General features: G+C 47.0%; 1 protein-coding gene across 1 annotated transcript in view; it reads right to left on the bottom strand.

The window, feature by feature from the left end:
* Positions 1-16,240, bottom strand: part of Lnx1 (ligand of numb-protein X 1) — a 108,497-nt gene that overhangs the window by 83,757 nt on the left and 8,500 nt on the right. Inside the window, exon 2 of the mRNA XM_075943009.1 lies at positions 7,158-7,626. Within this exon, the coding sequence (XP_075799124.1) occupies positions 7,158-7,549 (392 nt within the window). The 5' untranslated portion in view covers positions 7,550-7,626. The remainder of the gene's footprint in view (positions 1-7,157; positions 7,627-16,240) is intronic.

The following is a 16,240-nucleotide window of genomic DNA, read 5'->3' as shown; positions in this document are numbered from 1 at the left end:
CCAGGCTTTTTCTTTGAAAATACTAATGAGCCCCTAATAGACAGGAGTGCTGTGTAAGCAGGGTCTTGGGCTGCGGGGGAGAGAGTCACCCTCCTTCCTCCCCGAACTAAGCGCTGGCATTTAGTTGCGGTGTCTGAGCCTCCGTTACGGAAATAAAGTTAATATCCATGGTTTCTCATAGGATTTGATTCCATGACTTCTTTCAGCTTAAAGTTGAATAAGAATCAGGTGCCTGAGCTCTGGATAGTCAAGATGCTCCCAAGACTCCATATTCAAAAAGAGTTAGCTCGTCTCACCAACTCTAAGTCTTCAGAGAGATGGCTCAAACGGACAGTTCCATTTAGAATTCACAGGCTGCACACCTGTGAGGAAGAGGAGTTCAGGAGTGTCTAGAGAGGGACAGGAACTGCAATCAGCTGCATAGTGACCGAGAGTTTGACATCAGAGCTGGGCACGGAGACAAGGTAGGGCCGGGAGCATTTAGTGCACACTGAACTTGCATAGCCGAGATCAGACACGTGCAATCCTGATAAAGCCTGACACAGTCATTGCTAATTTTGTTGAGGCCCAAACTTGAATTCCCTGGCAGTGAAGGCTGGTATGCAGGAGTGAGTCAGAGCTAGTGAACAGCAGTAAAGAGGAAGCTGGGTTTGGTATGAGTGCTGAGGAAACAAGCCTGAAATTTGCATCCTAGCTCTGCCTCACGCTGGGTATCCCAGGTATGTGGCTTACCCTCTCTGAATTTCCGTTTCCTCCTCTGTAAGAAAACATCAGCAATAACAGCATTTAACTCGGATTGTTGTTATGAAGCCAAAGCAAAATTATCGTACATCACTGAGTAGTTACTAATGACTCTTAGCAATAGTGACTGAGCCTAGCTGGTGGGTTTTTTTTTTTCCTTCCTATATTGAGGAAAATAATATGCTGTCATCTTTTCCTGAATGTGGTTTTAGCAAGTTCTGGGAACAAGTTCTTCTGAGAGGCACAGACCCTGAGTATAGACCCTCAAATGAACAGCATGCTGTATCTGCCATGGACTTCACAGAGTTGTGAACGGACAGGCAGCGTGCTACTGACACTTAATGTTGTGTGCTAGGAACGATGAACAGCACCCATGCATTTGTCTCCTTGCATTTTCAGGATGATAAAATGAATGATTAAATGAACGAGACTGCAGCATAAAAACGCAGGCGTTCGTCCTGTTGCACGTTAAGGAGGCCACTATCCCAGCCACTGCTGCCTGCCTGCCCACCAGAGATCCGTCATGGCCGTCATGCTCCTCACCCCTCCAGCGGATGGCTGGTCTCGGATCACAACTCAAGTCAATAAGGTATGAACAAAACTCACTGGCAGAGACATTCCAGAATGTTCTTTAAAGGAAACACTCTCGGCTCCCTTCCTGCCTGAAACTTCGGCGTGATACCGTGGTGAGTGGCCATTTGGAGAGCACGGAGTGACAGGCTTGAGGGTGGACACTAAACTGAAAAACAGAAGGAAGTCTGGGTTCCTGATGGCATCAGCGTGACGACATCTCAGTCCTAGTCTTGCTACCTGAGACTTTGTGTTCCATGAGAAAAAGAAAACTTCCAGGCTCTTAATCCTATACCACTTAATGTTCTCTTGCTTACCAGATGTAATCCTAATTAGTATAATTCCCTTGGGTCTAAAAGCCCTCAACCTGGAATAACCATGCATTGTTCCTCTGCTTCCTTGATGGTAAACAGCCCTAACCCTAAGCCTTGCCCTGGGGTTTTGCTGGCTGTCCTCTTTATCCCAGGAAGGCCACCTCAGCTATCCACCACCGTTTCTCAGTTTCTTATTGCTTTTCTCTTTGCTAAACAGAGGTGAGGTGAGGGCCAAATTAGATTCAGGATTAGAAAGTCACCATAAGACCTGGCATGGTGGTGTAGAACTTTAATCCTAGACCCAGAGAAGCAGAGGCAGGTAGATCTCTGTGAGTTCAAGGCCAGCCTGCCTAGATAAGCAAGTTCCAGGACAGCCAGAGTTACGAGGCAAGATCCTGCCTCGTTAGAATAGAACCCAATCAAATCAAATCAAGTTAAGTCACTGTAAGAATGTGTGCCCGTGTATATGTCCAACCGAGCTGAAGTGACCAGTTAAAAAAAGCAAGGACAACTAGTATGTTCACAGGTTCCTAGTGATACCCAGGGTTCCTTCTCCCTACAGTGAAATCCCTGCCTAGACTGTTAACAACCAGCGAAGCCTGGATTGTACTGAAAGCAACAGAAAAGGACCTCTGACAGAAGTCAAGGTCAACAGAGGGCCCAGGGCAGAGCCTTGAAGAAGGTACTCCTAGGACACTGGCCAGACTTAATCAAGATACTCCTCCCTGAGAACCTGCAGTCAGGTGGGGCTGGAGCCAATTCAATCACGTTTTCATTCCAGCTTCTTTCAAAACACTGAACAATGATCTCTTTTTTCCTTGCCACTAGGTCCTTTGAGAAAGCCAGTTCTAACCTACCACTTTTAAAGAGTAAGAGAAACCAGTTTGGAGAGACGATTCATCTACTATAGGCTAAGGCTCACAACCAAAATATCAAGAGAATAAGAGACACAGAAGGCAGAGAACTTGCCTAGGAAGCAACTCAGTGTTGGTATTTTCCATTTCTCTCCTTCACCCTTCTGAGGTTATTTCCTCAGAAGCAGAAATTGGCCTCTTTCACTAGGACTTAGGTCATTATGGCCCTTTATAAATGTCATTCATGCAGAAGAGGTTGTCGCACAGTGAAGATGAGGTGTTGACTTGCTCAGAAGTCAGGGGTACGAGCTGGTGTCTACTCACACTCACAATGACAGGCGATGAGGAGGGAGACAGTCCCATGACACCTCTTAGCATTATACTTTGATTGGGAAGGCTGCCATCCAACTCAACCAGCCTGGTCCCCCTACCAGACTCTCTGAGTACATACATGTGACATAATCTAAAAGCATACAAGAGGGCAGAAGTCAACAACACCCATCAGATCCCACACACTGGGTCCCTGGCTCCCAACACTCCCCGGGTACTCTAATCTGAGGCAAGCGTCAGTGATGGGCCACTAGCTTGGAGCCACAGTTCATCCTGCATGTTTTACCAAAGCTTCCTCCAGGCTCAGGCTCTGAAGGTCACTATATGTACATGGCCAGGATCCCAGAGATCACAACATCTGTTAACAGATACAATGCAGCTGTATCCAAGATGCATGGCTATCATGTGTTAAAGATGTGAAATTCAGTGAAACAGAAGGACTAAGTCCATGAGCTCTACTCTCTGATACATCAGTTTGCAACAGATCTTGTACAAGGTCGATTTAAGAGTTTGCAGCACCAAAACTTTGGTATGAGAACTGCATGTTAAATACCTTCATTAGCCCATGCCACAATGCATCAATATTTAAGGCATGAAGTGTACACCATAAGTGTGTTCTTGGAGACAGGGTATCAGGTAGCCCATGCTAGCCTTGAATTCCCTATATTGTTAAGGACAACCTTGAACTCCTAATCCTCCTGTCTCTGCCCCTCAGTTTCTGGGATAACAGGTGTACTCCACTACCCTTGGTTTACATGGTGCTGGGGATCAAACCCAAGGCTTTGTGCATGGTAGTTAAGTGCTCTACCAACTGAGTTACGTCCCCAGCTCAGTCATTTTTGTCAAGTTAAAAAAATATTTATATGTATATCTATTGAATAAAGTAACAGCACAGAATGGTCAAAAATGCTAAATTGTAGCCAGGCAGTGGTGATGCACGCCTTTTATCCCAGCACTCGGGAGGAAAACAGGAGGACCTCTGAGTTTGAGGTCAGCCTGGGCTACAGAGTGAGTTCCTGGACTGCCAGGGGTATACAGAGAAACCCTGTCTTAAAAAAAAAAACAGAATCAAAACTAAATTGTAGCAGGTGGAGTTGTATGCCTGCAATCCCTCCATCAGAAGATGGAGGCAGGAGGATCAAGAATTCAAAGTCATCCTCAGCTACATATAAAGGTCCAGGCCAGTTTATTCCTCCTGAAGCCTTATCTCAAAATAATGAGATCAAAAGAGCAAAATGTCTCTCCCCAGCAAACATCCACAGGACAATGTTCCCCACTGTCAGCCACAACCCTCGAGGCCCTATGCAAGGAGACCCTGATCTCCTGGTTGCCTGAGTCTTCCCAGTTCAATAGCCACCTGAAGAAATAGCTCCCGGGTCCTCTTACTGTCCCTTCTAAGGGGAGGAAAAGGTGGTCTACTGACCAGTAATGGTGAAGGCCTTTGAAGGGTCAAAAGGCAAGTCTAAGGTTAGCTCCAAATTCTTAGTCTTTGCCAGCAAACGCTAGGGCTGATAATGAAGGGCATCCGTGTATATATTAAGCTTCTGATGACTAATGTGTATTTTCGGAAAGGCTGGTGTCAACCTACTTAGGCAGCACTGATGTGGGGGAGGAGGTGCAAGGGCAGGTGTTGACGCCCATACTTCCTTGAGGTGGGGGTTTCCTCCCCAGAGAGCCTCATCCTGAAGAGGTGACTGGATTTCTGTCAGTCTGGGGTTCCTCCCTCACAGTTCTTTCCCAAGTGCAAATTATTACCAATTGTGTGATTGCCAACACTTTCCCTCAGCTTCCTTGAGGTGTTCTGGTCATGGGGTAGCATTGGCAGGAGATGAATGAAAGTTCTGTTGGGGCAGCTAAGTATGGATTCTTGTCCCTGTAGCCCCCCAGGTTGCCACAGCCTGCTCCAGTGATGCTATCCCTCCTCACTGCTTGGCCAATCCTCAGGAAGGAAGCATCTAGAAGCTGAAAAGGGCAAGGTGTGGTAGCCTCCCCTATAGCCCAAAGGAATTCATCCCAGAAGCCCCATGGTGTTGGCCGTGTGATTTCTAACCCTCAAAAGAACTCTGAGATAACAAAGTCAGAAAGCTTGTCATCACTGTCAGGGCAGCAACAGGGAACTAATACATCCCAAGGAGAAGAAAAGATGGCAATATGGCAGTAATAGGATGTTGGTACATGTGCAGAGAAATTTCCACCAGGACCCTTTCTCTTTAGGTCTCCTGTATATCCTACCCACTGTGTCCTCTGGTCTTGGCACAGTTGGAACAGAACCTGCCTTACCTTTGACTTTGGGTTATGTAGGAAGGTCTTCTGTTTTGTGTTGATTTCATTGGTTAAATAAAGAAACTACCTTGGCTTTTTGATAGGGCAGAAAATTAGGTAGGTGGAGCAGACAGAACAGAATGCTGGGTAGAAGGCAGTGTGGCAGCCGCCGTGATTCCCCTTCCTGAGACGGACGCCGGTTAGATTCATCCCGGTAAGCCACAGTCAAGTGGTGATACAGATTATAGAAATGGGTTGAATCAATATGTAAGAGCTAGCCAATAAGAGGTTAGAACTAATGGGTCAGGCAGTGTTTAAATGGATACAGTTTCTGTGTTATTATTTCCAGGGCTAAGCTGGCCATGAGGTAGCCAGGCGGGACGAAAAGCAGGCCTGCTGGCCTCATCACTACACTTGGGTTTATGTTCCTCTCCACAATGCCTCTGACACCTGGCCAAAATTATCAGCAAAGGTCACCAACAGGCTCCCCACTGTCTCCTTTGGCCACACCTTCTTTTTGGAAGCTATAGAGGTTGGTCTCCATGTCTGAAACTATAGTTTACTACAAACCTACATTAGAAACACCTGCGTGGGCATCTCGAGTCCACTGGTATAATTAGCATGGCAAGCATGTGCTAAGAATGCAAGGGCTCAGGCCCTTGTACGATAAAAACGTTCATGTTAGAGAATCTACTTATGTCTCATGACCTAAGGTGTGTGCCCTTTGAAAAAATTACATGCACCTGCCTCTTGCCCTGACTATGACAGGAACCAAGATAAATACAAGCCTGCAAATTTCCTCTTACAGAATAATTGTGGTATTATTGTTCACCCTTGATTAAACACCTTAAGTGTGCTGAGAAGAGTTCCTTGTGGGGAACAAGCCCCGAGCCACCAATGAGGCCACCCACACAGGAATGTCCAGACACGCAACAGTGAAAAGGGACAAACTGAGAAGGAGGTGGGGAACAGGGGTTGCCAGTCACCAGCAAGAAGCACATCTCATTTCTGCCATCCTTGTGTGTACCTCGGCCAAAAGAGAAGAAATAGAAACAGTCACTCAGAGGGTGTTCTGGTCAACTTTATGTCAGCTTGACACAAGCTACAGTCATCTGGGGAAAGAACCTCAGTCGGGAAAAATGCCTCCATAAGTTGGCCAGTAAGCAAGTCTGGGGGGCATTTTCTGGATTATTGACTGATGCAGGAGGGCCCAGCCCACTGTGGGTAGTGTCACCTTGTTCCTAAATGTCTAAGAAAGAAAACTGAGCAAGCCAGGGAATATGCCAGTAAACAGTGTTCCTCAATGGCCTCTGCTTCAGTTCTTGCCTTGAATTCCTGCCTCGGCTTCCTTTAGTGATTGCTCGGCAGTGATTGGGATGTGTCAATCAAATAAACTTTTCTCCCAGAGTTGCTTTTGGTCATGGTGTTTATCACAACAATAGAAAGAAAACTAGAATGAAGGGGAATAGCATTCTGAATTTCTCATTTAAGGACGTCATTTACTTATTTGAAATAACTTGTCATTGTAAAATCCAATGCTATATATGATTAACATAAGCCAATAAAATTTAAAATAAGTAAATGAATAAATGTAGATCCTACATGAATTAAAGAAATGACTTGCTTACAGATGTATTTATTTGGGCTCAGTTTCAGAAGTTTCTGTCCATCCTGGTGAGAGAGGCAGCCAGGAAAAAGAGAGAGGTATACCCTCAAAGGTATGCCTTTGCTTGATAAGCTATTTCTTCCAGTTAAGTTCCATCTCATGAAGCTTCTGCCATGCCCCCAGATAGCACCATCTACCCAAGAACCAAGTATCTGAAAACATGATCCAGTGGTAATAACCGATATCCAAACCCTAACATTCACACCACCATTTTTCAACACCATAAATAAATAAGGGCACGCACACAACACAATCCGACTTAGTGATATTTGCCCACAGTGGTTCACAGCCATCAACACCTCGACTGGGTCTTATTGGCAAGACACAAAGAGAGAAAATGGGCATTCTGTAGCGTGCTAGGGGTGCCAGGGCATTGGGAGTGCCGGGCACTAAGGAGAAAGGAGAAGGAAGGGTCCCTACCTTGTCTGGAAATGATGCTGGAGATCGCAACGCTGCAGCACCTCGGTGCAATGCTCTGGGAATGGGCAGGTGACCAGCAGCTTGTTAAGAAGCTTGTTGACCAGGATGCTGGACTTCTTGCAGTGCTGCAGAACCACGGGCTTGCGATCCACAGGGCAAAAGTCTTTCTCCACCAGGAAGTTGGTGAGACACAGGGTGCAGTAGGTGTGTCCACACGGCGTGTCCAGAGGGTCCAGCAATGCTTGCAGGCAGATGTGGCAGATGAGGTCATCATCAACGTCTTCTGTGTAGGTGTAGAAGTGGTTTTCCTCGGCAGAGTGGTGCTGGCCACACACGGCGCACAGAGGTTCAGGGCTGGGATCGGGGTCATCAGCTAGGTCTGGTTGGTTCATGGCTGAGCAAGGACCAGGAACGTAGTGTTTTCTCAGGAGCAGGTCAAGAGAGTCTAAGAGCCACCCAAGAGAGAAACCTACAAGAGAAGAAGGCAGTTCATGTTCACAGTACAGCCTGAGAGGACCAGGGATTTTGTGAGCAGGGGACAGTGCTAAGCGGGAACTCAGAAGGCCAGGCCCGAGATCTACTCTAAACGCTTGGACAATTCTCTTTGCCTCATCGGACCTCCATTTCATTTTGCAGGGATAATGCAGACCTACAAGACCCTCATGTTGAGAGATTAATAACACTTGGGTCCTGTCTGCTGGTGAAATGTGTAAATCACAAGAAGAAATATAATTTGCTAATAAAATCAAATAGACCTCTTATCAGATTCTTTGTCAGACCAGAGCAATAAATATTAATTAAAGAACAAAGACTGAAGACTCTTTGCCATCTTTCTTCAAAGTTCAGACAGAGCAGAACACCAGAGCCTTCAATGAGTCAGCTAAACTATCGTGCCTTCTGCATTTTCACGATGGTTATGACCTGGATTGTTTTCTGGCTTCATTACCATCCTCAGTTGGGAGTTGTCACTAGTGAAGTGGCCTCTGGGTTCAACCTACCAGGCCTGTGTGTGGATGGCTTCAGCTAGGAAAGGGTTAACAATAGCCTATCTTATAGGGCTGCTGTGGGGATTACAGAAGGTCAGTAAAGATCTTGGATTTTTACTGGGCATACGTGGAGTACGAATTAACCACTAGTGGGTTCTCGGGTGGTTCGGACTTTGTCTTTAGCTCTGGTGGCCTAGAAACTGAAGCTTCAGTCTTACCAGGAAGTCTTCCTGCTTTGTCATAGCAGAAGCCTTTGCTCCAATTCTACTTTAAAGTATTTCCCCAGCAGAACACCATGGCAGAATGTCTTTTCTTTCAACACAGAAAGGGTCCTCAAAGAATGGTTTGGTTTTGATATTTGGTTTTACTATTTGGATGTTTCTTAGACAATCAATAAATACTTTCAATTACCAACTCTAGACCAGGCTGTGAGTTGAGGGGGAGACCTCAAAACACACATGAAGAAGGCAATTTTGGGGAGTCCCCAGTCCAGAGAGAAGGAGGTGGGCATTCACAGAACATGGCAGAGACCAGGTAACCATTGCCGGCCAGGACTCTGCCACGGTTTATGCCAAGGGAGCATCTGGCTTCCGCTCACCTCCAACACAACCCTTCAGAAACAAGCACAGACTTGCAGCTTCCCACGGGGCCATGAAGACACGTGATCTAGACAGGGGGTTGGCGGGAGGAGGCTGTGGAAGGAGCATGGCGGTCACGCACTACTCGGCGTTGTTCTTCTTTTCCAAACATTGATCTTGTTTGTCCAAACACAGCCTTATCTCGGAAAGAAAATACATGCCTTCCAACTTTCTCCAAGTCAGCTTTGGTGTTTACATTTCCGAACTCATCTCGGATGCCTGAACGAACAGTCGAACAGTCAGGACAAGGGGCTGAAGTGAAATGCCTGTATTGCCAGAGCCCTTGGGAAGCCCAGCAGTTTACTTCTCTCTCTCTGAGCCCACAGAAGGCAAAAGGGAGCCGATTCAGGAGGGGGCGAGTTCCTGTCAGAGCACAAGGAGGCATGTATGGCTGCTGTGTCTTCCCAAGGTGCTAAGTGAAGACACTGGAAGTTCATAGGAAATGCTTGCAGGGACACCAGAAACAATTAAAAAGAAATCTGAGAATGGAAATGGGTTACCTGAACGGTTTTGAAGGGAGAGAGGTTATTACTGAAGGGAGAGGGGTTCCAAAGGGTAAACTGAGGCTCTAATCTTTGGAGATTCTCCTAGAGTTCTGTCATACACTCCCGCTTGCTCTGGGTTCTATCCTTTCTCGTTCTGCTGTACGAGACAGTCTAACCGGAGATCAGGCTCCAGCTCGGGTACCATTGAAAAAGCAGTTTCTCATTGGTGCACCGTCCTCCTTCACAGACATGGTGGTGTAGACCTGATGCAGGGTTTGGAAAGTGTGTTCTGGGAGGAGTCATGTGCCTCACTCAGGATCTTCCAGGGACTGAAGGTGGGAGAAGACCAGAAGAGATCCTGGCTCATTTGCTATGGTCCAGGCAAATGCCTCCCAAAAGTTCATATGGTACAGGCTTGGCCTCCATTGTGCTGCTGCTGGGAGGTGAGGGTGTGGAGCCTTGAGAGGCAGGGCATAGGGCAGATCATATGGCCATTGCGATGAGCCTTTAACATTTTTTATTATAAAATATTACACATAAGGAAGTTTTAAGCAAGTGTATAATGTACTTTAAACACAGTCCACAGAACATCCCCACTGCTCGCTCTCTTTAGACTTCCTTCCCTCCCACGAGTCCCCTTGTGCCCAGTTCTCTATGTTGACTCGCTCACGTGTCTGCACAGCAGGAGCAAAGGAAGGATGCTGACTGAGGCCTTTCATTATCATAACGTGAAGTTGATGAATGCGTGACCTTTGCCCTCCCTTGCCTGGATTGGGCTGGCACATCACATTCTTTATATGCATTCTGCGCTAAGAATCCTGCGTCAAAAAACAAACAAGAAGACCCTGTAGGTCAGTAGACTAGAGAAAACCCCATTCACAACTAGATTCCTAAGATTCTGTGTTAAGAGGAAATGGTTTGTGTGTGTGTGTGTGTGTGTGTGTGTGTGTGTCTGTGTGACAGAGTCTCACTATATATGAGACCAGGGTGCTTTCAAACTCAGAGACTGCCTGCCTCTGCCTCCTGCGTGCTGGGATTAAAGCCATGCACCACCATCTCTATCCGGATGGATGTTTTTATAACTTTGCTTCTTAACTATTTACTGAGAATTCCCCACGTGCTAGGCACTGCGCTGAGGACATTATTAGATTGCGTCATTTTCATCCTCACAACACCTCATGACATCTTTTAATTAAACAGACCAGGAAACTGGAGTATGGCACGTAAGTAGCTGGCCACTCAGCCGCATCCGAGAGGAAACTAGGCAGGCAGGGCTGCCAGTGTCTACCCTTGCCCTAACTTCCCAGCCCTTTGTTCCAGGGCATCTTTCTCCACAGTAAAACAGCCAGGACTCCAATACTGTAGCACTTCAATATAAAAGACCTAGGAAATCAGAAGAATTCAAATCTCTTTACGTCTCATGATAGGTAGAGCTGCCAAAGTTCGGAGGAGACAGAGTCCTCGCCTCTAAGGAGACCTGGAGTGCCCCGGGGACAGAATTAGCTCAAGAAGGTTAGCGAGCCTCTCAGGCCTCAGCTCAAACTCCAATGCCTCCCTGATCTTCACCTCCCCTGCTTCCTCCCTCCCCTCTCTTACCTCCAACCTCTCTCCCCTTTCTCCCACCCCCACCCCCATCTCCTCCCCCCTCAGAGTAATGAATCCACTGGCTCCTGGCCAGATAGTAAACCAATTTCTTAATGTAATGTTAATGTAAACACCACTTACATATATTTTTGTGAATTTACGTTAGACTAAATAAAGTCCACATAAATAAAAACGGGCCTGGGAGAGGGTTGGCTGAACAAGCCGTTTGTGCTCTACAGCAACGGACCAGGTGGACTTTGGAAAATAAGATTCCTTCAATTTACCTGGAAGTTCTTTTCTTATTCTATTTTATGAGCATATACTATATCCTGCTTTTAGATGTGTGTGCGCCTGGCTGCCGAAGTGAGAAAACAGGATCAAGAAGCATTATCCTAACAGATACATGCTTTTCTCTTCTAAAAAGTAAGGTTCAGGGCCCAGGATGGTAGAGAGTATTTGTTTAAATAAGCTCAGTATGGTAGGTCAGTCCTTCTGGTCCTGGCCGGGGTGGGGAGATGGCAGGGAGATGTGGGATGTGGCTTTCCTACGCTTCAGAGTGAGAAAGAAAACACAAAGCAGAAGTCATACTTTCTTGGTCTCCCACACTTTCTTTTCCCCGTTGGTCTCCCCCCTTCTTTTTTCATTTAGAGCAGGACAGAAGAATTCACGACTTTCAGACATCTGGGATCTACCGGGGAAAAAAAGAGTCTCAACGAGGGACTGATCGTCTACTTTGGGTCATCCTTGGAACTTGTCTGTGGGGGATTTTCATAATAGATATGGAAAAACCCAGGCGACCGCGGGTGACACCACTCCCTAGGCAAGGGAGTCCTGGACTGTATAAGGGTGAAAAAAACCGAGCAGAGTGTAAGCAAGCCAGCCAGCAAGCATGCATTCATTTTTCTCTGGTCTTGAAGGTGGATGTGATGTGACTGTTTCTCTCAAGTTCCTGCCATGGTGACTTCTCTTGAATAATGGACCATAACTTGGAATTGTCAGCTTACAACAAACGTCTTCCTCCTCCACTTAGCTTTCTGTCGGGGTATTTTTATCAGAGCAGCAGAGATGAAACTAGAACGGGAGGCCACTAGAGCAAGACGGCCCTGGTGGGCTCCGGCACCCTGAAAGCTCACAGAAAGCGAATGGATAAATGCGTCACTAGGCTTCACTGAATGTTTGTATGCTACTGAAAGAACCAATTTCACCCTAAATCGCCTCTGAAATTGTTTCCCGAGTCCCAATTTCTAACAGGAGGAGATTCCATATCTTCAAAGGAATCCCAGCGGGTACAGAGAGCTCAGGTGTGGAGTTCTTGCTCATCAGGCACAAGGCCCAGCACTATAAAACTAAACAAATAAGGAAATCAGTGAGAGAATTAAGATGGTCCCTCCATTGTCGGAATGGCAGCTATGTCTTGCATCAGTGTCCTCTCAAAAGTGACGCACGGATACTGCATTGAAAGGAACTTTTGAGAGTGGTCCTTCTATAAAACAGATAATCCCACTCTCGGGTAGACCTTTATGTCAGGGGAAATGTTTATATACTGAGTGAGAATTTGTCTCCCAATAGTTCTGCCCCCTCTGGGGTACATAGAATTGCCCTGGAGAACTTAACAGAGTATGAACAGATTCTTAGTGCTTTAGTATTTGAAGATATGACCGTCTCTGGACTGAACTGGATCCATCCAGTTTCTAGTCTCTATGAGGCTGACCAACTCTTCTCAGCAAGCACTCCAATCTGTTAGTGTGTCTCCTACACTAGAAAGGGTAAGTTCCAAAACCCCAGGAGGGAGGGAAGCAAGTAGCTGGGCTGTTGAGTATCTGGGCTATTGAGTATCTGGACTGCTGAGTATTCTAGGCTGTTGATTCTCAGCCAGTCTAGGATGCTTCCTCCATGCTGGTGGGTGGACGCCCAGGAGATGCTGCCCTGAGCACTGGGGGGAATCACTGGCTATGGAGGGGAGAAAAGAAAGAAAGAGAAGGGGGAGAAAGATAGAGAAAAGAAGAGACGGATAGTGGGAGAGAGGGAGAGAGCCCTCCTTGTGTGAGGGTTCTAAATTCTGGCTTCAATCAACCACAGGCTGGGGTCGGGGAAGGCATCTATACTAAATATGTAACCTTTCCCTGTTATTATCCCTTAAAACTTCAGCAGAACAACACCCTTACACTGTATTAGATAACGTGAGTAATTTAGGAAAGATTTAGGGCACACAGGAGGGTATATGATTATTAAATGAATATAATGCACCTTTTTATAGAAGGAACTCGATGTCTGTGGGCAGGAAGGGAGTTCTGGAAGCTTCCAGTCTGCAGAGGGACAGCACTCACAGGTAGACAGATGGATTGAGAGATAAGATCTGGGGCTTTAAGGAGATGCATGAAGCTTTTAGAAGCATAAACAAGGTCTGTGAACATGACTGAGAAGATGGAAAGCTACTTAGTGTCTTTATATAAACAGAAGAAGTCTTTCAGTGGCTAGATAGTCTGGTATTAGAGCCCACAGTATTCTGCTGGTTCCTAGAACAGATGGAATTTGGGACATTTTGGACTCCTGTTTCATTAATTTCATTTTTAACGATATGAACCACACACAATGCAAGAAAGCAAAAGTAGAAACCAATTAAACACACAATCAGTGATATTTTTCCCGCCCAAATCACAAATGTTAATATCCACTGAAATTCCCCAGCATGTGAAAAGGTTGAAGTGATGAGCAGAGAGAAGCCCATGGAAGAGCGAGCGACAGGAAGAAGTAGAACCCTTCTGCTCCAGCCACCTCCTCCACCCAAAACAAGAGTACTTGGAAAGGAAAGCGTCCTGGGAGGCCTCCTTGTCGTCCTAGATCGCCACCGTTGTTCCAAAGTTGGGGAAGAGGCAATGGCTGGAAGCCTCGCCTACAGAAAGCTCCTCACTATCATAGTGTGTTGAGAAAGCCCGTCGAATCTAGCCCTACAAAACACACTTATCCTGCTGGTGCTGTGCTGAGCCATGCCACAGCTTGAGAGGAAAGGAAGGAACTGCGATATTAATTCCTAAATTAGCATAGCTTCCCAAGCTGTCTTTAAATTAGTTCTGACCCTTTATCCAGCAGAGGCTGTTGCCTTCCTTTCAATTTTCCAAAGAGCACTAAATAGTAAGATCCCTCCCACTGTCCTTCCCCCACATCATGGCATGAACACCCTTCCAGGAGGGCAGAGCCTCCTGCTGTTTGCCACATCTGGGCAATGTCCTCGATGACAAGAAGGGCTCATTGCTTGGCTGGGGCCTCATGAACTCAGGCAGCAAAGCTTCTGCAGGACCCAGATGCCTTGTCCTCTCCTCTCGGCCAGCTCTGCACTGCCTTTCCCTTTGCTGAAACAAGGTGCCCCTCTTGTGAACCCTTCAGCAAGTCGCACACCTGGAGTCTCTACCAAGCACAAAGTGAGGTGGAGCCGTAACTCATGTAGAGCTTACAGCTTAGTGGCGCACCTCTGAGGCATTGGCCAAGGCCATCGTTTCCTCATTGCACCTGGCTGGCTACCAGTACTGATGCAAGGAAAATATGAAGACTCAAAATCCCAGGGCTGGGTCTAAGCCACAGTGGTGACACCCCACTTTCCCTACTCAGACTTCTAAGAAAATTAGTGATAAGGCCTTGATTATAGGTGAAGCATGTAAGGCCTTGGAGTGCAAAATGTAAGGAGCCAAAATAAAAAAGCAAAACCAAAAGACGTTCAGTAATGTGACTTTAATAGTCTTCATATTAGTCTTTGTTGTGACAAAGTGCCTAAGAAAGGCAAATCAAGGAAAGACACACACACACACACACACACACACACACACACACACACACACACACATCCCATCCACAGTTTGAAGGGATCTAGACCATCATGGCGGGGAAGGCCAAAGTGTGCGGCACTGGCCACACTGCACCCACAGTCAGGAAGCAGTGAGAGATGAATGCCAGTGCTTGGCTCAGCCCCTATCACAGGCCAAGCCAGCTTCTTTATTCATTAACCAATAAAAGCAACACAAACACAACATATACAGAAGCACTTCCCACACCAGATGGTGCCTAAGGAATGACATTCCCAAGGTTGTCCTCTGTCCTCCACATATGCATACAGACACCTACACACACCCCCAAGGTTCCTGTGTCCTCCAGAGATACATATGTGCACCCTGCACACCAAAGGGTGTCCTCTGTCCTCCACATATGCAGACAGACACCCACACATACCCCAAGGTTCCTCTGTGTCCTCCAGAGACACATATGTGCACCCTGCACACCAAAGGGTGTCCTCTGTCCTCCACATATGCAGACAGACACCCACACATACCCCAAGGTTCCCGTGTGTCCTCCATAGACACATATGTGCACCCTGCACACCAAAGGGTGTCCTTTGTCCTCCACATATGCATACAGACACCCACACCCAAGGTTCCCCTGTGTCCTCCATAGACACATATGTGCACCCTGCACACAAAGGGTGTCATTTGTCCTCCACATATGCATACAGACACCCACACCCAAGGTTCCCCTGTGTCCTCCATAGATACATATGTGCACCCTGCACACAAAGGGTGTCCTTTGTCCTCCACATATGCATACAGACACCCACACCCAAGGTTCCCCTGTGTCCTCCATAGACACATATGTGCACCCTGCACACAAAGGGTGTCCTTTGTCCTCCACATATGCATACAGACACCCACACCCAAGGTTCCCCTGTGTCCTCCATAGACACATATGTGCACCCTGCACACAAAGGGTGTCCTTTGTCCTCCACATATGCATACAGACACCCACACATACACCCAAGGTTCCCCTGTGTCCTCCAGAGACACATATGTGCACCCTGCACACAAAGGGTGTCCTTTGTCCTCCACATATGTGTACAGCCACACATGCGTGCACATCTCCCATGAACTCCAACACACATGGACTAGAAGCTGAGCCTGCTCTGGAGGTGTAGGCTCTGGACTCTGATGATGTGCTTTCCTGGGATGTGGGGGACCCTAGGTTCAGTGTTCACCATCACAACACAACAGGAGGAAAAAACAAAAAACAAAAACTGTAAGACACCTGAGGTGTAGAGGTTTCGTTGGCGATACTATAAACCTTTGGGTGGATCACTGTCAGGCAACACGGGGACTTAGTATTCCAAACTGGCTGCAGGGTCCACACCCCCGCCAAAGCCAGGACACTCATTCTGAAGCAGAAGCTTAGCCATGGAGAAGCCCAGTGGACCAGTGCCAATAACTGCTTCCCACAGTGGCCCTGGCCACCTGCTCCCTTTCTAAAGGAATTTGCCCAGCAGGCGCATTTGTCTCAATAGTGCCCTGGTCCTGGCTGACCCTCTTAAAGTGGATTATTTGGGCAAAGCAATTCCCAAAGTCGAGATAAGC

This window comes from Microtus pennsylvanicus, chromosome 12, assembly GCF_037038515.1.
Source record: "Microtus pennsylvanicus isolate mMicPen1 chromosome 12, mMicPen1.hap1, whole genome shotgun sequence".
In the NCBI taxonomy this organism is placed as follows: Eukaryota; Metazoa; Chordata; class Mammalia; order Rodentia; family Cricetidae; genus Microtus; species Microtus pennsylvanicus.
The sequence above is the reverse complement of the archived record's forward strand: the minus strand, read 5'-3'. Positions and strand labels throughout refer to the sequence as shown.